The 24918-nt window shown below is 40.3% G+C and overlaps 4 protein-coding genes across 4 annotated transcripts in view; 3 read left to right on the top strand and 1 right to left on the bottom strand.

Annotated features, from left to right (window-relative positions):
• The first annotated feature begins 48 nt into the window (after positions 1-48).
• LOC117539187 (prostaglandin reductase 1-like) lies at positions 49-7474 on the top strand. The gene is made up of 9 exons (XM_034205226.1): positions 49-171; positions 3905-4031; positions 4208-4253; positions 4382-4441; positions 4966-5133; positions 5693-5966; positions 6031-6136; positions 6693-6811; positions 6941-7474. The coding sequence occupies exons 2-9, from the start codon at positions 3926-3928 to the stop codon at positions 7049-7051; spliced, it is 990 nt and encodes a 329-aa protein (XP_034061117.1). The 5' UTR covers positions 49-171; positions 3905-3925; the 3' UTR covers positions 7052-7474.
• A 1885-nt stretch (positions 7475-9359) lies between these two features.
• txn (thioredoxin) lies at positions 9360-14688 on the top strand. The gene is made up of 5 exons (XM_034205199.1): positions 9360-9496; positions 12028-12132; positions 13160-13225; positions 13900-13965; positions 14264-14688. Exons 1-5 carry the CDS (start codon positions 9470-9472, stop codon positions 14327-14329), a joined length of 330 nt encoding a protein of 109 aa, XP_034061090.1. The 5' UTR covers positions 9360-9469; the 3' UTR covers positions 14330-14688.
• Positions 14689-16586: 1898 nt separating this feature from the next.
• Positions 16587-19466, top strand: LOC117539184 (thioredoxin-like). Its single transcript, XM_034205223.1, has 5 exons — positions 16587-16727; positions 18044-18148; positions 18617-18682; positions 18950-19015; positions 19151-19466. The coding sequence occupies exons 1-5, from the start codon at positions 16596-16598 to the stop codon at positions 19214-19216; spliced, it is 435 nt and encodes a 144-aa protein (XP_034061114.1). The 5' UTR covers positions 16587-16595; the 3' UTR covers positions 19217-19466.
• Positions 19467-19497: 31 nt separating this feature from the next.
• The window catches only part of svep1 (sushi, von Willebrand factor type A, EGF and pentraxin domain containing 1), a 61323-nt gene continuing 55902 nt past the window's right edge, over positions 19498-24918 (bottom strand). Inside the window, 8 exon segments of the mRNA XM_034205250.1 lie at positions 19498-19762; positions 19866-19959; positions 20075-20170; positions 20614-20709; positions 21682-21852; positions 23111-23290; positions 23822-23998; positions 24628-24801. Of these exon segments, the coding sequence (XP_034061141.1) occupies positions 19732-19762; positions 19866-19959; positions 20075-20170; positions 20614-20709; positions 21682-21852; positions 23111-23290; positions 23822-23998; positions 24628-24801 (1019 nt within the window). The 3' untranslated portion in view covers positions 19498-19731.

A 24918-nucleotide genomic window follows, 5' to 3' on the forward strand; every position in this document is an offset into this window, starting at 1 on the left:
CGTTAGAGGCTGCGTCAAACCTCCAACCAATCAATTTCTAGGATGAAGCATAACTCCCGCCTCCTCTCCTCCCACGCGTTCACCAACCCGCCTCTGCTTGCCCAATGCCCTGCTCCTTTCTGTGTGAGCTCACTTCTTCTTCTGCCTTTCCTTTGCTGAGAACTACTTCTGGTAAGTGATATAAATAACGTTGAAAGGACTGTGTGTAATAACCATAGACTGTATATTTATATATATTAGCATATATCAAGTTAGTTTGAGATAAATATCTATATATATCTCAAACTAACTTGATACATGCTAATATGGATGAAGGTGCATCAGTAGGTAGAGCAGCCTGCATGCCCACAGCTGGGAGTTTACTTCTCACTTATGAGCTGCCACGATGGTCCTTCAGAATTGTTTTTTGAACTCTAATCTCACTTTCGCGAAGTTTTCTGGTGACTCTAAAACAGTTGACAATGTTTGTGTGTTGATTAAGAGGAAAATGTGCTTGGTATTTTTATTGTTGTTGCTATCGGGGAATGTACAGCCAAATCCGGGTCCACCTAGTACTTTTAGTCAAATAGCTACTCCTGCTGATTTTATTTCTAGATCGGGGTTAGGTTTAATTCATTTAAATGTGCGTAATCTGTTACCTAAATTAGATTTTGTCCGTATTTGGGCGAGTTCAACTGATGCTGATGTCATTGTCTTATCAGAAACGTGGCTTGACAAATCCATCCTGGCCTCTGACATTTACATAAATGGTTACAATGTAAATCGCACTGACCGTCCTAAAAAAGGTGGTGGCGTTGCCATTTATGTGAAAAATAAGTTTTGTGTAACAAATATGGTTTCCAAATCGGTTAGTTGCTACGGACCCCCCTCAGCTGTCAAGGACTCCTTATCTTCACTGGCAAAACTGTTATCTCAACTTTCCTACAAGGAAATAGTGCTGCTTGGTGATTTTAATTGGGACTGGTTAACTTCTGTGTCAGAGGACTTTAAAAACCTGTGTACCTCTTTGAACATTACTCAAATTGTAGATAGTCCTACTCGCCCGAACATTAAGTCCCCAAATAAATCCTCCTTAATTGATCTAATTTTAACAAATGTGCCACATAAATACTCATCTGTGGGAGTATTTGCTAATGATGTGAGTGACCACTGTGTTGTAGCCACAATTAGGGACACTAAGATCCAAAAAGTGAAACCACGCATTATCACAAGGAGAGATAAAAAACACTTTGTGGAGCAGGGTTTTTTACACGATCTGTTTGATTTTGATTGGGGTAAGATCAATCTGTGTGCGGATGTAGAAACTGCATGGTCTTATTTTTATCTTGGTTTTATGAAAATTATAGATAAACATGCACCTCTGCGTAAATTCAGAGTGAAGGGTCGAGACAATCCCTGGTTTTCCGCTGAACTGTCCAGTCTCCTTCATGAGAGAAACAATGCCTGGGCTAAGGTCAGGCTCAGAGGTAGAATGGCTACGCTTTAGGCAGCTAAGAAATAGCTTCACATCACAAATAAAAAGTGCTAAATCAAAGTACTATTTGTCAGTTACCACAGAAAACCTGAATAATCCTAGGAAATTTTGGAAAGCCATAAAATCGATTTCCACTGGTGATATCCCAAATGAGCTACCTCCGTGCCTTACCACAGCATCTGGCATTATATCAGACAGGGCTACTATGCTCAATTGTTTTAATAAGCATTTTGTGTCTTGTGGCTCGCTGTTTGATTCTGTCACTGACTGTGCTTCTGCTTCTGTGAACGCTCCAATCCTTGAACAATGTGGTCTGGAAAACCCTTTCAGTTTTACCCCTTTTACTGTTGGTGTTGTCCATGATGTTTTATCCAAGTTAGATCCTAGGAAACCGGCTGGCCCGGACAACCTAGAACCTTTCTTTTTAAAGATAGCTGTAGATTTTATTGCTCCACCGCTTACTTCTCTTTTTAACCTCTCCCTTAGCACAAATACAATTCCTAAAGTATGGAAGTCTGCTTATGTCTTGCCTTTACTGAAAGGAGGGGAGGCAACTATTTTAAATAACTATAGGCCAATCTCGAAATTGTCAGTTCTGGCTAAAGTGCTTGAACGACTAGTGAGTGAGCAAGTAAAGGACTTTTTATGTATAAATGATATCCTGTCGAAACATCAGTCGGGCTTCAGGAAAAAACATAGCACCATCACTGCCACAATGAAAGTTGTAAATGACATCACTAGTTTTTTTAGATAATAAGCAGAGTTGTGCAGCTCTGTTTATTGATCTCTCTAAAGCGTTTGACACCGTTGATCATCGCATTTTAAAACAGAGGCTACTCAGCATTGGCTTGTCCAGCCTTGCAGTGGGGTGGTTTGTGAACTACCTCTCTGAAAGGTCCCAATGTGTTCACTTTGATGGGCTCACTTCTGAGTGGTTGAGCATTTCTAATGGTGTACCTCAGGGTTCTGTTCTAGGTCCACTTTTATTCTCCATTTATATTAATAGCTTGGGTGATAATGTGGAGGAAGCTACCTTACATTTTTATGCGGATGATACTGTGATGTATTGTGCAGGTACCTCAGTTAAGGAGGCTGTTGTTAAATTACAGACTGTTTTAAACACTGTTCAGACTCAGCTCTCAGCGCTTAAGCTTCTTTTAAATGTGGATAAAACCAAGTTAATGCTCTTTTCAAAAGCTAAAAAGTCACCAGAGCCTGTTTTAGATATTGTAACCATGCAAGGAAAAAAACTTGAAGTGGTAACCTGTTACAAATACCTTGGTATCTGGCTTGATGACTGTCTTTCTTTTAAACTGCATGTAAATAACCTGCTTAAAAAACTGAGGGTTAGGCTAGGTTTTTTTTATAGAAACAAGTCCTGTTTCTCTCTTGAGGCCAGGAAAAGGCTAGTCACTGTGACCTTTTTACCTGTGCTGGACTATGGTGATCTATTTTATATGAATGCGCCGGCCAATTACCTCACCAAGATAGATGCCGCCTATCATAGTGCACTAAGGTTTGTGACAGACTGTAAGACTTTGACTCATCATTGTACCCTGTATACAAGGGCAGGGTTGCTTTCACTTACTGTACGGCGGCTAAATCACTGGTATCTTTTTATTTATAAAGCAATGTTAGGGAAACTTCCGTCTTACATCTGTTCCCTGATCTCACAGCGTATTGTAAATGGCTACTGCCTGAGATCTAAAGCTGTGGTTGTATTACATGTGCCAACTGCTAGGACTGTATTAGGAAATACAGCTTTTAGATGCGCAGCGCCGCTAGCATGGAACAGTCTACAAAAGGAATGGAAGCTAAGCAGTTTGATTCCATTTCATGTTTTTAAAGCTAGGATAGACGCTATACAATCAGAAAATATTGGTGTCTGTAAATGCTACTAGTATACAAACTGTAGTATCATATAATGTCCTTTGTTTTCTGTCATGTTTGTATTCATGTTTGGAACTAATTGAAGCAGGTCACCATTGTAAAAGAGGTCTATGATCTCAATGGGTTTTATCTGTATAAATAAAGGTTTTGAATTTAATTTAATTTAATGTTATGTTGTTTGCTTTTTCTAACATATTACACACTGATACGGTGTTAGTGCTATCTTACAGCCTGTTCATTTGTATGATCACATACTAACTTTACACATGCCTGCAACCCTATTAAAAACAGAATCATTGTTTTCAGGGAGGAAATCCTTCCAAGAAAATGTCAGGTCAAGGATGTGGTTGAGTTGTACAAAGAGAGCATGATTGGAAATACTTCTTCCTGTTTTTATTGTATAGTTTTGCATAGCAGGTTTTGGATGTCCCTTACCAGGATAACTTGACTTCACTTTGTGCTGCCTTAATAAGAAGAAATGAAGATGTTATTGTTTCGGACTAACTGTTACTGTATCTGCATCTGTTCTATCTTTCACAGCTGCCCTAAAAAAAACGAATCATGGTCCAAGCTAAGACGTGGATCCTGACCAAGCACTTTGACGGCTTCCCGAAGGACAGCGACTTTGAGCTCAAGGTGGAGGAGCTGCCTGCGCCAAAAGATGGAGGTAAGTTATTTTTTGTCCTTATTCTTTTCTTAACTTCGCCAAGTAATTCAAACTCTGTTTTTCATGGCAAACATTAAAACAGTTTACATGAGTCAGTATGGTTGAGTCACATACAGAATTGGCAAACTCTGTTCTTTATGACGCTTGTTTTTTATCAATGTCTCTTTCTGTTTCAGAGGTGCTTTTGGAAGCAGTGTTTCTCAGTGTGGACCCATACATGAGGTGAGTGGATAATACGGTTGTGAATTAAAAAACATTCACCATTAGTATTGTAAGCCGCACTCTCTTTAACAAATCAATTAATCCATAAATGCAACGTCAATGAATCGAACAATGTGATGTCTCTCCAGGCCTTTCAGTAGGGTTCGCATGAATGAAGGCGATGTGATGATCGGAACTCAAGTAGCCAAGTAAGGAAAACAAACACACTGCCACACACACACACACACAGAGGAATGTCTTTAATCTATCATGATGTAACGTGCATGCCCTGATGTTAACTGAAACAGAACCTACACCTGCTAATAATTACTTAAGCCTTTGATTTACAGAGACTAAAAAGCGAAAGTGGATAAATAAAATGTTCTTGGCGTAGCCTTACACACACAATCTGTTACAGTGGAAATGTTTTGTTGCTGATAAACATGTAGAATAAACTACTCCGTGACCAAACTTTCCAAACAACGTCGCAATGATCTGTTGTACACGCACATGGTACGCATTTTTGTAACGTTGTAAACCAAAGTGCATATAAAACATCTGACACATGGTTTGACGTCATGAAGATGTCTAGGATACCACAACACCGTCATGTTTAAAGTACCTACTCGTGTGTCATCCATATGGCTTTAGTCTTCAAACTTCAAAAAAGCCCAGTGACACACCCTTAATTGACTTTCTTTCTTCTTCTGTTGTTGTTTTTCTTTTTCTGTAGAGTGATTCAAAGTAACAACCCAGCATTTCCTGTGGGAAGCCATGTGGTTGGTCGTTGTGGCTGGAGGAGCCACACAGTCTGCGACGGGATGGGTCTCGTTCCCATCATGCCAGAGTGGCCGCAAGACGTCTCGTTGTCTCTGGCTCTGGGTGCCATCGGCATGCCGGGGTAAGAAATACAAAAATGTCACGTCTGGCAGCCAGACTTCCAGAAGTTAAAGTACATTTCATTTTCTCACAGTCATGTTTTTTCAGCATTTATGATCGTTTTATGGACATCTGGACAGCTGTGGAACTTGTTTCACTAAAAACAATGCCTACTTTTTAAAGTCACCTCCTAGCCAAAAGGGGAAGGTTGTTTTGGCTTCTCTTATCTGTGAACTATTATGCAGAAGAAAGAACTGACCATCCCTGAGTAAATGTTAGATTAGACCGCTTATCTGGGAAAGTATTGCCGTTCTTCTGGTAATGTTTAAGAGAGAGTGAGAGACTCTCAGTTAAGCAGAACAGCTGAGTTTCGTCTGTCTTTGATCAAATAAACGTGTCAGGCTCCAGATGTTTGGTCCTGCTGGTGAGATGAAGTCCTCTTATAAGCACTGATGACCTTGGAGTGGAAACTAAGAGTTTACACTGCAAAGGTCAAACAGGCTTTTCTGTGGAACTGAAGGTAAACATTTCGTCTCTGTTTTCAGTGTTTTGTTAGTTTCACTCTTCCTTGTCCTTCCCAGATTGACGGCTCTGTACGGGATAGAAGAGATTCTGGGCCTTCAGAAGGGCGAGACCCTGCTGGTGAATGCTGCCGCGGGGGCCGTGGGCTCCATGGTGGGCCAGATTGCTAAAATCAAGGGCTGTAAGGTGGTGGGGTCCGCAGGGACTGATGCCAAGGTGGCTTTCCTCAAAGAACTGGGCTTCGACGAGGCCTTCAACTACAAGACTGTTGGTTCCATGGAGGAGGCGCTGAAGAAAGCTTCTCCAGGCGGATATGACTGCTTCTTCGAAAACGTAAGCGGTTTGACACATTTCACAGCTTGTTGGCTAAGTGTTTAAATCATATTCTTTGCTTTAGGTTGGAGGACTTTCTTCAAGTGTTGCCTTACAGCAGATGAAGAACTTTGGAAGAATTGCTGTGTGTGGAGCCATTTCCACATACAATGACTCCACACCCCAAACAGGTGGGAACTTCCCTTCTTGAATTTGTTTTGTTATTAATAGTCCTGCTAATTTTTCCTTTAAATTCCTTGAGGAAGAAAAATGCAGTTCAAACTGTGCTAAAACTAAAACTGCACATATTTGAATCTCCTGGAAATCCTTACATTTGAACATGCTGTTCTCAAAGTCTTTGAGATAGCTTGAAGTTTCAATAGAACAGGCAGGTAAGACATTATGAAACATGATTGCAGGTTGTTGTGTTTTCCCTTCTGTAGAATACTGTCACGAAACATCATTAAGGTGCACCATAACACCTGGTTCAATATGATGTCATAGTGAAGTTATCCATATACTGTATGCACGCTATACACATGTGTAAAATACCACATCTGCAAGGTGTTGAAATCTTTAAAAGTGCTTGATTTTGACTTTGGAAAAAGTGTTGGAACCCTATCAAATAATGTTTGTTTTTCCTCACTAGAGGGCGACATTGCACTACTGACATTTGAGCGATGTGTAAAGAGAAATCTGTCTTGATCAAATAGTTTTATTTTCTTTAACCATGTATCTCTCTCTCAGGTCCATTCCCCCACCTGACCATGATCTTCAAGCAGCTAAAGATGGAGGGCTTCATGCAGAGCAGGTGGGAGCACAAGAACCCCGAGTCCCTGAAGAGGCTGATGGGATGGTTGAAAGAGGTTGGTGTCTGAAAACAAGTTATGATATTAGATCTAATTCAGAATTGTTCACGTGTGTCTTTAGAGTTTATCCTGTGTATCTGCTTCAGTGTCATTTCTCTAATCAATTTATTTATTCTCCATCCGCAGGGCAAACTGCAGTGTCGGGAGCACACCACAAAGGGCTTTGAGAAGATGCCAGCTGCTTTCATGGGGATACTGCGGGGGGAAAACGTCGGCAAGGCTATCGTCGCAGTCTGATGTGGAGCAAAGAAGAAGAACCCGTGTTTAATGAAACATTATTACAGGATTCATACATGAAGGATTAATAGAGCTTATAACCAACCAGATATGTGTATACTAACATGATGTCCATGGAAAATGTGATATATAGAATGTGAGTTAAGACTGAAAATATACGTCCCCACAACATAAGTTTACGATACTGCACCACTAGGTCTTTTTATTAATGATAAGGATCATACTTTTTGTTTCGCATTTAAAGAATAAAGACAAATGGGACAAAGGTGTTCCATTAAATAATTTGCAAGGCTAGCAACAATTGATTGATTCATCAATTTTAAGATTACTTCTACAACACAATTGAGCATGTATTTGTCATATGCCCCTACATGGTAACACACTAGTATGTACTAATATAAAACACGTTTTGACCACTATCCAGACAATTGTCTCTGTATTTGAGTGTACTTGGACAAGATTTCTAGATCTGCTGCTGCATTCGTACATTATTGTAATGCTATTATACGTTTGTTTGGTATTTAGTGAGAGTTTGTGCAAAACAAATAAGGGCTTTTTTCCTCTGATTTTCTGTTGACATTGTATCTTTTACCTTTGTGTTGGGCTTTATTTTGCAGACTAGTATCTATCTAGTACAAATGTATGCGTGTCCTGCACTTGAAGCGGAGGAGAATAGAAGAGAAAGCGATTGAAGATGTGATCTCCTTTCAATCCTCAAATGAGTGTATTCGACATAATAGAGTTAGCCCTCAGCTGCCAAGTGCAGTCTTTATTTGATCAGGAAATAGACCGTATTTTTAGACACTAATTAGAATTTCATAAGCTTGTGATGGTAATGAGAGCTCCATGGTAACATGGGCTGCTGTTTGTCCGGTAGAAAAGCACAAGGTTTCCCCAGTTTGGGGAGATATTTGGAGTTGTATACCTACAGGAGTATGTTTTATTTTTTCCCTTAATGATCCAGGACCCTATGGACCAATTCCAAAATTGCACTTACCAGAAAATTAGCTTATTATGCAGAGTTTAATTCCCCAGTTACTACAAATATTATCGGGACGCTTAAAATGTTTTAACTTCCAACAAAAGTAAAATATTTCCAAATACTGACCTTTTCCATATCACTTTGAAATTACTTTATTTCCCTCAGACAAACATGTATAATAGCATATGATTTTGATTTAATAAAATGACTGATCTTTATTGTTAAGGATTTTTTTGTTTTGTGAACATTAACCACATTAAAAACGTTGTATGCCAAGTCTCTTTACTGGTTAGACTTTGGGAACACACCAACCCACCTGCTTACATATCAGTCTGGTCCGGACACTAATGCAAATACTTCTATAACAAAGTAACTTTGAAGAAGACATCCTTAAAAAAAAGCACATTTCCTGAACAATTAATGATATTGTTGCATATAGTACTAGTATATATATACAATTATAAAATACATTTAATAACAGTATTGTTCACCACCTCATGTTTGGATAAGGCTGAAGAAAAAGACTCTTCCCTACGTAACGACGGGAATTCACGTTTGGTTGTAAGGAAATCGAGCTGCTCTGACTTCAGTCGTTTACGGTAAAGGAATTCGTCAAGTCATTGTGACTGGAATTACTGTAAAACCACTTTCGCTGCCATTAATGAAACCATTATAATACACAGGAGATACATAATACGACACATTATCTAACAATATTATATTATTACTAATTCATATAATAGTAGTAACCTGGTACTGTAGCTTAAAGCCTACTCTGTAACCTATGTTTTGTTTGAAGTCAGCTTTATCTCTAAATTGACTGTTCCTCCAAACGATTACAAGAAAACATCCATAAACACAATGACATTGACCTGGAGACAAATGTGGCTGATACCGTTAACACCCAGCAGCTCATGACATTTGGGCGTAAAGCAACCAGAATGGAAAATATTACATCGCTGGCCCCTTCAAAATAAGAGTCTTTCTTATAAAAAGCTTTGCAACGCTCAATACACATTCAAAACAACCGGTGATGTAATGCAGCAGTCAGGTACATTTACTCAAGTATTGTACTTAAGTATGATCTTGGGGTCCTTGCACTTTACAGAAGTACACAGTAGCAGTGTATTTGTAACATTGTAGAATGAAATGTAGTATATAACAGTAGTTACATTATTTCACAAAATTAATAAAGTAATTGTATAATGTGCACCAATTTTAAATTCAGATATACACCCACCCTATATGGCGCTGACCCACCCATGCCGTTAACGCAATGTGACAATGACAACGACTTTTATTTTTGATAGTACTTCCGCTGTGTGGTGGACTTTGCTCGTGCAGCTTGATGCTCTGCCATAAAACCGCGGCGTGTCTTCTGGAGTGAAGGGATACCCAAACCGTTGCTTCATCACCTCGATCACTCAACAGCTATCATGGGGGTTATCATCATTGAGAGTCTGGTAAGTTTGTTTTGCTCCGCAGCTTTTTGTATTGAACGCTTTTAGAAGAACCATTGTAAAAAAAAAGAAATAGTGGATTTATTTATAGCTTGCTCGATGTGCTGGTGCCTGTTTCCCCTATCCCCTTCTCATTCTCCATATTCGTTTTTTTAATAGGTTTTTCTTTTTAAATAACGGTGCGTTGGATAGAAAACACGCCTCTAATAATGCCTTAATGGAGTTGTAAGTTCGCTTAATGGAAACAACGTTACTGGGTGAATCAGCGTGAATAACGTTAGCCGCCACCATGTGTGTTTCTGTTACTCTGCATCATGGCTGTGTAAAGAGAACGCTGTGGACTTTAACCAAGAAGTGCGCCGGGCAATGAAGCTAAATGTCGTAGTGGCCAATCGAAGGTACTACACTCCCTGTCAGTCCATGACGTCATTGGCCCAAAATATTTGTTCCCATTGACTTTATTTGACATCTGTAAATCAGCGGATACTTTTTTTCTACTTTATCAACCACCCAGTACGACCAATTCGATAGCCCTTATTTTAATCACTATGGTCTAAAAAGTTGTCAAATGCGCTTAAAGCCTGATTCCTGAGTCCTTTTCCCTCTCCTTCCATCTAACTGAGCCGAGAGCGGGAGATCAGAGGCGGGGCTTACGGGAAAACCCAACGACGCATGCTCTATGGGCCCACATACGGGTACTTTTAGCACAGGCCGTTTTTGGCCTCATGCGTGACTTAGCAACCCTCATATCCAGTTCTCTTATACATCCATGAACCTTTTTATAAACAAGCATTTATACCAGTAGCATTTATCTGAGTGAGTGCTTGTTTGACGGTACGCCAACAATTCTGCATAAGTGACGTTGGTTTTATTCATTATTATTGTTTTGTTTGCGGGTGGAGATGCTAAAGTTATAACAACTTGTAGCTAATATATATACTGCATCACGTTGCATGGCGGGCCGTCCACAGCAGGCCGTTCATTGAGTGTGTCGGAGGGGTGGTTACGGTAATGTATTTACGCGCCGGGGGCGCACAGGTGATGGTAATCCCCGGATGTTTGGTGGAAAAAAACCTCGTTGGGAAACATGCCAGTTCATAGTTTATAACCATTATAAAACCACACCTTTTTTTATAACGTTCTAATATTATGGTTAATGTTGTGTTTATTTTAAAGGGAAGAGTCATTACATATTAACTGTTTTGCTGGAACTATAACGATAATAAAAACAATGTGTGACCAAACAAACAGACAAACAGGTAAAACAGAGTCCATTCTCTTCGGTTCGAAACATAATCTCAGCAAATCCGACGACTTCTCAGTTGCAGTGGGCGACATTATTGTCACAAGTAAGAAGGAAATTACATACCTAGGATCTATTCTTGAGGCAAACCTCTCCTGTGACAAAATGGCATCCAATGTAATAAAAGAAGTCAATCAAAGAACTAGATTCCTATACCGGATCTCCTCTCTGGTAAACACCCTGAAAACTCTGGCAGGAGCACTCATTCAAGGGTACTATGACTATGCTTGCACGTCATGGTACCATAGCACCTCCAAGGCGCTAAAAATAAAACTTCAAACATCGCAAAATAAACTGGTCAGACTACTGCTTGACCTTTCATCTAGAACCCACCTCACCTCTGCCCACTTTGACAACCTAGGATGGCTTAGAGTAGACGACAGAGTACAGCTACTTGCAATGGGCCTGGTCTACAAGATCCACTACACCTCTATGGTACCCATGTACATGTCAAAATTCTTCCCAAAGGTCAAGGAATACCATGATCATAACACCAGAGGGAGCTCCACAAATCATGTGAAACCCAGATTTGGCACAAAAAAGGGGGAATACACGTTTCGCAATTATGCCACATCAAGGTGGAACGCTCTTCCCACAACTGTAAAGGAAAGTAAAACTATACTTACCTTCAAAACCTCTCTTAAAGAGCACCTTCGGGGGAGAGCATTGCAAAACTGGCCCCGGTAATGGTACAAATCTCAACCTGTCGTTCAATGGACAGCTTCCCCCCCCCATCTATGTATATACTCGCATTTTAGACTCTGTTACTAACTGTATATCTGTAGACTTGGTATGTCTTAAATGTCCGGTTAGGATGTATTAGAACGAAATCTAAAATGAAAATTGTAAATAAGCAATCTGTATGTAAAAAACCACCTGTATGTAAATTGTAAATAAGCCATCTGTATGTCAAATATGTCTTATATGTCTTAAATGATATGATGAATTGGAAATGGGGGACCCTGATGTAAACAAGACGAAAGTCTTTCTCTGGTCTGCATCCCCTTAACAATTGTATGTTTTGAGCTGTACTGAACTGTACCCAATATACAAGCTGTTAATAAACTTTTCAATCAATCAATCAATCAAACCATGGGACGAAACAGCCACCACAAAGTAAAACAGAGTGAATATCAATAACATCAGTTTCCAAATTGCTACACGTATGTTTAGTTAGGCATGAATCCATTATGGTTTGATCAAGTTTAAAATCTGTGTTCCTTTTCTGTAGGAGGATTTCCAGGCTGAACTGAAGAAGGCCGGAGACAAGCTGGTGGTGGTGGACTTCACAGCCACCTGGTGCGGCCCCTGCAAGATGATTGGCCCAGAATTCCATGTAAGCAGATGATTTTGACACTCAAGTCCTGTACAAGCCATAGTTTTAAAGGTCACCTATTATGCAAAACCCACTTTTTCATGTCTCTTCTACATCAACATGTGTCCCCTCTTCTTCATGTCTTTTATACATCAACATGTGTCCCCTCTTCTTCATGTCTCTTCTACATCAACATGTGTCCCCTCTTCTTCATGTCTCTTCTACATCAACATGTGTCCCCTCTTCTTCATGTCTCTTCTACATCAACATGTGTCCCCTCTACTTCATGTCTCTTCTACATCAACATGTGTCCCCTCTTCTTCATGTCTCTTCTACATCAACATGTGTCCCCTCTTCTTCATGTCTCTTCTACATCAACATGTGTCCCCTCTTCTTCATGTCTTTTATACATCAACATGTGTCCCCTCTTCTTCATGTCTCTTCTACATCAGCATGTGTCCCCTCTGTGGAAAAAGATTCTGAAAGTTTCAGGAAAAAAGATTCTCCCTCTTTTTGATCCATTTCTATAAAAACCTGTCTGAAAATGAGCTGATCAGATTTTGGCCACTTTATGATGTCATAACGATTTTTTGGCTTGTGTAACCATTAGCCAATCAGCAACCAAGGTAACCCCCCCCCCCCCCCCCCTTATCACCTGAATCTCCTCCTAGAGCACCATTGAGTTATTTTTAACCAAATGTCTCTCAGAGGGGCGTGGGGAGGGGCTCCTTATTTTCATCTAAAGTAACAGACAGAGAATCAGCACTTTGGAAACAGGGCTGAAACAGAGGGGATTATGGGATGCTGCAATGATCTGTTTGGTGTTTGGAGCCAAACACTTCAGAGACATGTTTGTATATATCTGAGACCTATAATATTTTGATGAAAATCAGTATCATAGGGGACCTTTAATTATTTTAGAATGCTTAGTAAAGGAGAACCAAAGTATAATAAATGTTCCATATGCTGTGTTGGTCACTTTCCCAAGTCTGAGGACAAACGAATCACGTTGCATCATTTATTAACGCTCATTGTTTGACACTTTCAGAATCAATCAACTCTTCCGGAGAACGCAAACGTGGTTTTCCTGCAGGTGGACGTGGATGACGCTGATGTAAGCTTCTTTATTTTCAATTGAGATTTCAGTATAAGTTTACTACAGCTGCTGCTAGTTCAGTGATCCACAACAACGCAGCACGAGCCATCAAACTGGGCAACTAGTAACACTGCTCCTGGTTCATCGGAGAATTATAGAAGTAGAACATATCTAGTATGTTAACCACATCTGTAACAGGAAATGTGAAGAAAGGTCTGGTCTTGTGGGCGAGAGAAGGATTAACCAAATTGTTGTTTGACTGGTTGTGTTGGGGGGGGGGGGGTTACCATGTCGTTAATACTCAAAGCAATGTGAGCTATTCTTAAAATCCATTTCACCGGGCCGTGTGGAACCACAGCTGGCTCATGTGACTGAAGCTTTTCTGCCTCAGTGTTTGAGCATAATGAAAGGATAATTGTTGATAATTGCATCTTTTGAAACAGTATGATTGTGGTGGCTTATTGTTATTGACACATATTCTGACAAAAAGGTGGTGTTTACATATGTGGGGTTTCTGATCTGTGAAGCTGTTAACTTGATACGGCTTGTTTCTTTTGTGGACAATATTCCTGTCTACAAAAAACAAACAATTATCCTAATAAGATAGAAATACCTAGAATCACTGTATTCCCAAAGTGTTTATGTTCCCTTAGCTCAATCCGTCTAACTGTCCTTGTTTTTGTTATTTTCAGGAAGTGAGTTCATTTTGCAAGATCGGCTGCATGCCCACATTCCAATATTACAAGAATGGATCAAAGGTAAGCATTAAAAGATGCAGCAAGTATTGACATATTCTCACTTATTTAAAAATAAGTTGTAATGTTAGCATAAGCAAACATTTCGTTACAGGCCACAGAATTTCGGGTCCCTTTCCAAAAAAATGCAAATGCTCTTTATTCATAAACTAATCACTAACAAAAAAAATGTTTAAGTAGCTGGTACAAAATATTTTTAAGCCTTTCTCCAGACTGAGGAACATTTACATTTTAAGAAATGAAAGTGTCATTGTTTTTTGATCTAACAGTCTTTAATCCTCCTGTCTGTGCCGTCTTTCAGGTGGACGAGTTCTCTGGAGCCAACAAAGATTCAATGATCCAGAAACTGAAAGCTTTGAGGACATAGACATCCACCGAGCAATCCACGCACACATCCTCATTGTATAAAACCCACAGAAACCAATATCGCCCTCTGTACATGTTTGTGAAATCCCAGTTTCACGTAACGTACAAAATCCGTTACGTCTTCTGTTCCTCACAGTAATGGACATAGTAATTTATTCCACTCATCATGTCTTGTTGACATACTGTAGCACTGTTAATTCAGTGTAGGTATTACCCGACAGAAGTTTGATTAAAGCATGATGACCAATTTTAATTCTGTTTTATATGAGATTGGCTTTGCTCCTGACTAACTCTAGAACTTTCTTTGTATGTTGTGTTTAAGGTGGATTTAATATTTAAATAAATGCTAAGTTACAGGAACTTTTGTACTTTTCTGATTCATATTTAAATGCATCCAACACTATTTTACTGTCTTTGTATATCCGGTACAGAGGACTACAATAACCGCACCTACTTTGCACCGTGCGCCATTATGGTGTTGTTTTATACGGGCTTTATAAACGTGGAATATTTTCTTCATTACCAAGGTTAGCATTAAAATTGAAAAGTAAAGTGAAACTTATGGTTGCTCACCCTCACCCTGCGATCAGTAACATAATCCGCATGAATCGCAAAACGTATGATTGTGTACAAATATTTAAAAAAAGTTATGCAATATATGCATGACTTGCTAGGCCTTCACATATATCACTACATAATTGTAAACGTTTAAGAAACCCCACACAACTCAGTAAACACTGACATTTTAGAGAATTGACAATTATTCGAAGTCTCTGCCATTTTCCTCGAGCCAGCAGAGGGCGCTGTTACCTCAGTCAACAGCTTTTTCAAAATGTTTGACTAAAATGAGAAAAACTTGTATTTAACAAAAATCTCCTGCTTTGGTTAGGACCATGGTTAGGACTCATGGATGTATAATAACAACGGTTGGACTTTGAGTTGAGATTTAACCACTTCCGTATTACGAAAGTATCGACGCATCATTAGAGCGCCACCCTTAGTGTTTTCATCCCACAAAATATGAATTTGACAGCAGCAGTAACTTCATAGAGCATATTTTCCGTAGATTAATGAACGATACACCCATGACCAGAGGTGGTAGAAGTACTCACTTGTACTTGAGTAAAAGTATATATACAAGAGTGTAGGAATACTCTGTTACAGTAAAAGTCCTGCATTCAAAATGTTTCTCAAGTAAGAGTACAGAGTATTAGCATCAGAATATACTTAAAGTATCAAAAGTAAAAGTACTCATTATGAAAATTGGTCCATTTCAAAATAATAAATTAAACGTTTTGATAATAATTATTGATACATTAAAGCAGTGTTTCTCAAACTTTTTCACACCAAGGACCACTTAACCAATAAAATAACACTCACCTAACACCACAAATATCCAAAATCGCATCGTTTTTCTAGAACAGATTACAAATCGCCTGAAAATGGTACAAACAAGTGGCAGCAAGTGTGATGAAGGTTTTGCCCTGGGCTTTATCATGCCATCGAAAGTGAAACTTAAGCTCGCTCCATTGCGGAGATATTCCCGCGAGAGTGCGGAAAACTTAAATGTATTTATTTCAAATGTGAAATGTTACCAATATACTCGCGGACCACTAGGGGGCGCTCACGGACCACCCGTGGTCCGCGGACCACACTTTGAGAAGCACTGCTAAAGTGTTGTCAAAGCTGGTAAAGGTGCAGCTAGTTTTAATGACTTTGTATGCTGCAGGGTAGCTTGTGAATTTACTCCAGGTGTAACTAAAGTCTTAGTTAAGTGTTGATCATAAGATAGTAACTAAAGATATTAAATTGATAGAGTAAAAGTACACTATTTACCTCGGAATTGTGGTGGAGTTTTTAAGTCCCGCCTAAAAACCCACCTATTTTCTCTCGCTTACCAGTCAGTCTGAGCTATGTCTTACCCATTTGTATGCTTTTACTGTCTGTCCATAGCCTTTATGTGCCTTGTATTTATTCTTATGTGTGCTTTTTTTATCTTTTCTTATGTGTGCTTTTTATCTATTCGTGTAATATTATATTTTATGATAATGTTATGTTCATTGTGAAGCACTTTGGCAAACCCTCTGTTTTTAAACTGTGCTATATAAATAAAGTGGATTGGATTGGATTGGAGTAGAAGTGCAAAGTAGCAAAACATTGAAATACTCAAGTAAAGTACAAGTCCCTCCAAAGTGTACTTAACTACAGTACTTGAGTAAATGTACTTTACACCTCAGTCCATGACGCAGTCGTGCAGATCTACGTTGATGCGGAAGTGGGCGTGGTTAAGTCTCAGCTGGGTTTTAACAGTTTCCAGGAGTTCCCAAACTTTAGTCTTCGGATCATCTGCTCAAAGAACAGTCACAGCTATCATGGGGGTTACCAACATCACCAATCTGGTAAGTGTATCTTGTTTTGCAGCTTTTATTGTTAAACTTTGTCAAACAGCTGCTGATTCAGCAGCATTCCCACTATGTATAGTCTTCAAGTTTTCCACGCTTTTTGGCTTCTAATAACTTCCGCATTCTTCCAGCTTCAGAAACCATTCAAATATCCAAATATTCACCTATTCAGCTATTTCCGCACATGATGGGGAAACTATTTAATCATCAAAACGTTTTAAAATATTCAGCTTTTTAAAAAAAATTGTAACATGTAGCCTAAGTCAATTGCCGGAAACTCCAAATCCTCTTTCACCTGCACGATGCTGCTCCTTCTTCCGCATACCTTCAGCTACGCACTTCATTCAAACTATTAAAGTTGTATCTATGGGACAGACTATTCAGACAGCCGTGTCTCGATGCCTTCATCATATCAAACTGACCAACCATTCTGGCCCGATAGTTAGTTATCAGTGACACAAAGTCCACCCTGCTCCTAATAGACGCCCATGTGTTCTATTGTTTTCCTAAAACTAGCAAGTAAACTTTATCAAAACTGCTGTCATCTTCACATGTTTACACAGAAAAAACACACAGATCGGTTGATCAGGGATCCCTGGTGCTCACGGTCTGATGTATTTAATAGGAGCCGTCGTTTTTTAACAGTCGCAGAATTGTCAAAGATAAATCTCAATGTATTCTGAATGGGACTCGGGTAAATGTGTTGCTGTGCAGATTCAGGTGCCACACACCTGAGTGACATCATCTAATCAGAGAAGACAGGCCGACTGATACACGCGCACACAAACACTGGATGTTTTGGCAGGCAGACGTCTTTTCCCACCAGACCCTCTTTTTTAATCTCCCATGTTTGGACATCAGACATTTCATTTTTTTCTCTCTCTCCCTGCCACAATACCTATTCAAAATGAAAGCACCAAAGAGTTACTGTATCTTTACAGGAAGCGAAGGAAGATGGATGTTTTCTTTCAAAAATAAAAGTCCTACAAATTCACCGAACAAGAAGAAAGAAGCCCAGGATCAGCTTTATTTTTCTAAATAAAAGCCCCACAAAGTCAGATATATTTTTGCATGAAACGTAACATATTCACACGCAGTTTCAGGAAATGCATTGTCTAGTTTTACATTTTTGTAGCTTACCAACATTCAAAAAGCATATATTTAAATTTCAACCCATACCTTAAATAATGATCAAGCCTGTATTACAAACATTTTAGAATTATTGTTATAAAAAAAGAACATGGTGGTAATTCTTTAATTTTCCATTTTAAGTTGTTAATTCTATATTTCAAATATGTTTTCATTTTCTGCAGGAGCAGTTCAATAAAGCCCTGAAGGATGCTGGAGACAAGCTGGTGGTGGTGGACTTCACAGCCAGCTGGTGTGGCCCCTGCAAAAAGATTGGCCCAATATTTAAGGTAAGAGGATGATTTTGGCTCTTAATTCTTGTGCAAGCCATGGTTTGATTATTTTAGTATGGTTAACAAAAGACAGTGAATTGAACTGAATGGAGAGAAAAGACACTAGATTATGGGCGCAAGCCGTAATCCTTTTAAACACTGAAATGATTTTAAATCAACAAAATGTGGATTTATGGTTCTGATGTATTGAGACAGTGGCAGCTTTAGTGGAACACATGTTTTTAGTATATGTGTTTTTTAAGGGAAGCCCCTCCCTGAGTTACACATGCTCCCAGAGGGCCGCTCGGGCAACATTCTTTGAATAGGGAAGAGCCAGCCTGTTTCTTTTCATTGTTGTTATGGTTGCTCATAACTTTGTAGAACCAAGATTTCAAGGAACGTTGTGCATCAATTCCCTCTTCTCTCCCAATCACATTGCAGCAGTATTCTGTGTTCATTAATGCTCATTGGTCGACTCTCTTTCAGACACAGGCGGATCTTCCTGAAAACTCCAATGTGGTTTTCTTGGTGGTGGACGTGGATGTTGCTGCAGTAAGTGATTCATTCAAAAAAGATGCTGCTAGTTAGCACTCAGTCAACAGCTTTTAAAATGTTTTTCACTACAATAACAAAGCGTTTTATTTTTATAAAAACATCTCCTGCTGTGGCTTGGACTGTTGGACGCTATACAAACGCAGTGTTTTCTGATACCTCAACTATTGGGTGCTTCACATATATATGGGTCACATGTTGTTTTCATCCAGGGCATAGCAGTGACTGTCCACCCATCTTACAGCATGTTTGTTTTGCCCTTTTCAGGATGTTTCTGAAAAGTGCGGCATCAAAGCCATGCCCACATTCTTTTATTACAAGAATGGAAACAAGGTGAGCATGAGAAGATGCAGCAAATATTGACATTAACATTTTTTTTAATGTTAGCATAAGCAAACACATTCTAGCCTAGAGACCTATATTTGAATTCAAGCTGTCATTAATCATTCTGTCTGTGCTGCGTTTAAGGTGGATGAGCTCACTGGTGCCAACGATGCAAAACTGATAAGCAAACTGGCCTCTTTGAGGACATAGATCTCCAGGGAGCAGTCCACACACACATTGTGTAAAAAACACAGTAGCCAATGTTGCCATGTAAAATAACCATTAGGTCTTCTATGCCACACAAGAAACAATAATTGATTCCCCTCATGGTGTATTAGTGACCTCCTGTTAGTCAGTGTATGCTCACATGTGGTGAAGCATGGTCACTTTAAATTCTGTTTGAGATTGGCTTTGTAAATTGTGTTTAATGTGGATTTAATAAATAAATGAGTTACAGGAACTTTGTACTTTTCACGACGTGAACAACAAAATGGTATTTTATGCTTTAATAAAAATGTGAGAATAGTTTACACATATACATTGGACAATCACATCAATAGTTTTTACACATCGTACAAGTATATAGCAGCATATGTTTAATACTGTTGAGTCTCTATATGAAAAAATACAGCTTTATTTTACAAAATGGTTCTTGCTTCGCCATTGCAGAGAGATGAGAATGAATGAGTCAGTTTACTATACAAGAACTCCCTTCATTGGACGATTCACATGTGATAGTATCCCGATTTCCTTTTCCTGCAAAGAGAAGGAGAAAGGGTTTTTAATCTGGTGAAACATTCTGAAGTAAGACTGTTGCACTCGGGCTGACTTTTTAATAACTTTCTTATTGGTGAATCACCTGGAGCAGTCGTGCCCGCTCCACCCGGGACTGCAGTGACATCTGTTGGGCCGGATGCACCTGCCGCCATTCAGACAAGGCGAGGAACACACAGCTGTGGACACACACATTCATAAATCACAACAAGTAGCACTTACTGTACGCTCCCAGTATGTGGGCAGGTTCCCTCACACACATCCTCCTAAACAAGTGAAACACTGCTGACTCACCGCTGTGACATCGTGTGCCCGCCCACCCAGAGGGACAGTCACACTGGTAGGGGGCCACGCAGCGGCCGCCATTCAGACACGGCAGGATGCAGATAGCTGTCATTGGAGAGGAGACAGGAAATCATTTAAGGTCATCGGACTCCTCTCTGTGGAAATCCTGAACTGTTCAATTATTGTCTATTTCAGTGCCAGTTTCAACGTACACACGTTTTCCCAACCCTTTCAATTTACTGTAAATATTATAACAAACATTCTCACTTTTGCAAATCTGGAATGTGCAGAATTTTAACTCTAGTTTTGACAGTCATATCCCAATTGCCATATCAGTCAAAAATAATAGCAACTAGTTATATATTTTTTGGATATTTCACAGAATGATCACGCAGGATTCCTCCTTAGTTGCTCAGTGTGTTTAAAGGCCTTACAATGAACCGTTTTGATTTGAGCTCATTTACAAACCGGCTTAGCAGGATGGGCGCATTTCTGTTTTGCCGAGACTTTGTTTGAGTTGCAACACACAGTTTAAGGGCTTTACTCACGGTCCTCACAGAGGCGGCCCATCCAGCCCTCGGGGCAGGAGCAGATGTTTGGCCGCTGACACACGCCTCCGTTCTGGCACTGCAACCAACACACCGCTGGAACACATACACATTGTATGTTTATACACAATAAAGACACATTTTTATACTTCACGTACAGTAGACAATCTTCTTCAAGTGTCCACATACAAAGGAGAGAGAATTTCAGTCCGTTTCTGGTGAAATAAGAGGAAACAAACAGTTTCTACAACGTCACGCATGCATTAGAACAACAGCAGCATTCACAAAGTGCAGATTAGATTCCTCTAACATCCTGACGTGTGTGTGTTTATGTGGAAACAGGAACGTGCAGAAACTCAGCAGCTGTGGATCAAGCCCTTGTTTTCAATCTAAAACATGCCAGAGGCCATTTGAATTTCATGTCACTTGTAATCTGCTGTTTCTTTCCTGGTGTGTGTGTGTGTGTCTGTGATGTTCCTTCCTTTACAGTTGTTCCCCTCTACCTGCTGCCCCACATACTTCAGGGATTTTTGGTTCTGCTTGTGGATCCACTTTGAGAAGGAAGCCTCAATCTGTTTCTCATTTTACATCTGAACTAGATTCTGGTCACCTGGCCTATTGCCAGCTGAGAGATGTGTCTATGTTACTTTCCTGTTTATTTGTTCCTCACTCTAAGGCAGACGAGAGCCAGTAACAAGCTACTTTTTGCCATGACAAGGTTTTCCCTCCCTTTACTGGGCTGGATCCAGACATCAATCATATGAATCTCACATGTACGTTTGCGGTGTCCACCCTTAAAAGGAAGTTTCAATGTGGGGTTGTACGAGGCATCATCTATAGCCAGTTTATGTAGATGTAGACATCAGAATTATGTTCACATGCAAGTGGAGAAAGAAGAAGCCATTAGGGGACAGAGAGAGCAGGCGCATATCCTTTAGGAAATCGTATAAGTTGGGGACGAGAGGAGCAGTCCATAGGAGGGTTAAGTAGTAGGAAGCAGCACGGCGATGTGTGGCAGGAGGAGACAGTGAGCGGAAGCAGGAAGGGTCCCGGGTGTTCTCTCTCTACCTCTGCATGCTGGAGGCGGCGTCCAGGTGCCGTTCTCCAGGCACCTGCTCCTCCCGACGCCCTCCATGGCGTAGCCGCCAAAACACGAGTACACCGCCACGTCCCCAAACTGGAACACCGCCCCCCGCACCACCCCGTGGGCCACATGGAGGGGGGGGCCACAGGACACCCCTGCACAACAGCCCAGATGGGACGAGTTACTCACTACACGCTTTCTCTTCTCTGTCTCAATGTACAGCTGATTCGTTTACTAAATGGCCTTAAGAGTTGATAAGCGTACCACTCTTCAGTTTCAGCGAAGAGGCCATTTTAAGTAAACAGGAAGTGGACAAAATAAAAGAAACACCTGAACAAAAGCATTCAGAAGTGTAAATAAAAGGGCCTCCCAAAATGTTCTTTTTTGTCTACCTATTTGAGATCTATAAAACACTTATTATGAAATGGTGTCCTGCAGAGTAAGAAGTCTGTGTCCATTGAAGGAAGTCAAGCGGTGTTTCCTGCGTCCCTCATCACCTGTGAAGACATTGAATTTCATGCAAAGTATCCAGATGTGTCCGACACTTCAGTCGTGTGGCTCCACACTCCGTGGTCTACCTTTCATGATGCATGCATACAGGAGAATAAACAACATGCAAACACAAACAACGAGCCATAGCAACAGAAGCAGCATTGTGTTGCATATTCAGGGTGTAAGAAAGATCAGAGGATTGTGGGAGAAAGGTTGCCATAGCAGCCACAGAGGAGCCTGTAATTAGCCCAGAGTAAAGGACACCATCGCGGTGTTTGATGTAGTGTTTGTTTTCATAGAAGCTCAGCGAGAGACAGAAAGCAGAGATCACTTAAACAGGCAGCGGGCAGCCGTGCAGGTGTGGGCACAACACACGGGGAGCATGCAGACGTGTGCAGATATACTTGGTTCGCTAGTTTGATTACGTATCGTTATCCTCATTATGACATTTCATTGATTTGATGGAACATATTTAAATCACATGAACTTCATCTCAGAATGAGTAAGGAAAAGCAAACATTAGAAAAGGCTATGCTAAAGAAGATATTGTTCTTTTTCACTTTTACATAAACACATGATGAACAAACACTGTTGGCATTATCTGTCAAAATTAAGAGTTGTGACACATGAACTGTAATAATATATTCAATAAAGTTATCAAAGCCGTACATTTAACTGCAAATCAAGTGATAAAATAACTTTAAACAATATATTAAATATGAATAAAGCAGAAAAAAATGTAGAAAACTCAAATAAGCAAAGGATATTCACCAATCTAATATCTGTCAGTATTTCTATTTCACAATAAACAAGACCTTTTAATTGATGGACTATGTGATCATATCATTTAGGCTTTGTAAATGAAATAACTAAAGTATATTTCCCAAAGAGGATATGTTCCCCTTCAGATGAGATACGTACTTTCACACACGGCGCTGACGGGGCTCCAGGTCTGGTCCGGCCTGCAGGAGACGGTCCCGCTGCCTCTGACCTGCTGACCTTTGGGACAGGGGACGCGCACCGACTGTCCCACATGAAACTCCTGCGGGGGCCCGTCCCTTCTGTCCCCCCCCCAGCCTGGAGGAGCCGGGCAGGACTTGGCTGCAAGGAACAGAGAGAACATTATTGATGAATGAATGTTTACCCAGTTGACACGCAAACGCTTCACATGTAATCTAATCCGGTGAGACAACACTGCAGACACTGCAGAATTCCACAGAGGAGTCACACCTTACAAGCTTAACAAAGACAGTGGAGATGTACATAATGGGCCTAAGACGTATTTAAATGAAACATCATTTGGATTAAACACAGCATTATTTAAGAATGTACTTTTCGGGTACATTTTAACGTTACATCTTCACACATTTCCTGATGTAAGCGTCTAGAAATATGTCTGATTGACCATTTTGTCACAGGCTATGTTGTGAAACAGATAGGGAAACTCAATGTTAGCTCACACTGTGTGATGTAAGTGTTGCAAACGTTTGCTAAGTTCACAGTCTGTGTAAGGTAGCTGATGCAACAGTGATGTCTACCACAACAGGGAACCAGAGGGGGGTGTAGTAATACATTCATTAACTCATATCAAATCAGTGGCTTTGCATGCGTGTCTCTCAGTGTGTGTCTCACGTTGGCAGGTGGGGAAGGTGGAGCTCCAGGTGTTGCCCCCCAGACACACCACCAGGGAGTCTCCCACCAGCCTGTAGCCTTTGTCACAGAGGACCTCCACGGCGCGCCCTGAGTTCAGACTGTGCTCCTGCACCCTGCCGTGCAGCACCTCTCTGGGGCTGTCGCAGCCTTTGGCCACTGACCAGAGGGAAAAGGATGGAGGTAGAAATCATGGCACAGAAAGAGAAACGCTACTCTGGTCAAATCAACTCTAGACGTAGGTAGAGCTGGCAACAAATCTGAAATGTTCCTTCTTTTTTCTTGTGTTTGCTACTTTTCAGATTTACGAGTTCAATGATAGCTTGTTTGTGTTACAACCACCCTGCCCCGCCCAAACCCCGTTTGTTTTTTCAATTGCACTTCTTGTTTTTTTACTAACCTCCATCTCTTTTATGAATTGTCTTTTTGTTCAACTTATTGTGTTTTTAATTGTTTAATGTGTTATTGCCAATGTAAAGCACTTTGGATTGCGTTTGTTTCTGAAATGTGCTATATAAGTAAAAGAAATGTAAGAACAACATTTTTTAATTGCAGTTAAGTTGCACTTAAAAAACATAACATGGAACTGGGAGGTGAGGGGACCTAACCTGTGTACTAATTGTAGTGGCAATTCATGAGCAGTGGAAAACAAGGGAGCGGTTTGACACTTTATTAAAAGATATACTAATAGATAATAAATTAGCTCATAAAATATACTAACATCCTGTAATTAGCTCCTTGAAGATGTCTCTCGTTTGACGCCAAAAATAACAATTAGGCCCTCATACCTTCACACGTGGGCGCTGGAAGGCTCCATGTGCCGTTAGCCACACAGACGAGAGTCTTTAGACCGACTAGCTGCAGGCCGGCATCACACACATAGCTGGCAGTGTGCAGGTGAGTGTCGCCTGTCATTTGGACCTGAGCGTGTTGCACTGTGGGAGGAGGCCCGCAGGACTGGGCTGAGGAGACAATAGACAAGCGTAAAGCTGTCAAAGGTGTGTTTGAAGGTGTGTGTTCAAAAACAGATTGTTTTCAATTCTCTGTGTGGTTTTCTTATGCTCCAATTCTTGGGAATT

This window comes from Gymnodraco acuticeps, unplaced genomic scaffold (genome assembly GCF_902827175.1).
Source record: "Gymnodraco acuticeps unplaced genomic scaffold, fGymAcu1.1, whole genome shotgun sequence".
Lineage (NCBI taxonomy): Eukaryota > Metazoa > Chordata > Actinopteri > Perciformes > Bathydraconidae > Gymnodraco > Gymnodraco acuticeps.

Coding starts and splice junctions, on each gene's coding strand:
- LOC117539187 (XM_034205226.1), top strand. CDS start 3,926: ATGGTCCAAGCTAAGACGTGGATCCTGACCAAGCACTTTGACGGCTTC. Junction 4,442..4,965: donor ATCGGAACTCAAGTAGCCAA/GTAAGGAAAACA, acceptor CTTTTTCTGTAG/AGTGATTCAAAGTAACAACC. Junction 5,134..5,692: donor GGTGCCATCGGCATGCCGGG/GTAAGAAATACA, acceptor TGTCCTTCCCAG/ATTGACGGCTCTGTACGGGA.
- txn (XM_034205199.1), top strand. CDS start 9,470: ATGGGGGTTATCATCATTGAGAGTCTG. Junction 9,497..12,027: donor TTATCATCATTGAGAGTCTG/GTAAGTTTGTTT, acceptor CCTTTTCTGTAG/GAGGATTTCCAGGCTGAACT. Junction 13,966..14,263: donor ATTACAAGAATGGATCAAAG/GTAAGCATTAAA, acceptor GCCGTCTTTCAG/GTGGACGAGTTCTCTGGAGC.
- LOC117539184 (XM_034205223.1), top strand. CDS start 16,596: ATGCGGAAGTGGGCGTGGTTAAGTCTCAGCTGGGTTTTAACAGTTTCC. Junction 16,728..18,043: donor TTACCAACATCACCAATCTG/GTAAGTGTATCT, acceptor CATTTTCTGCAG/GAGCAGTTCAATAAAGCCCT. Junction 18,683..18,949: donor TGGACGTGGATGTTGCTGCA/GTAAGTGATTCA, acceptor TGCCCTTTTCAG/GATGTTTCTGAAAAGTGCGG.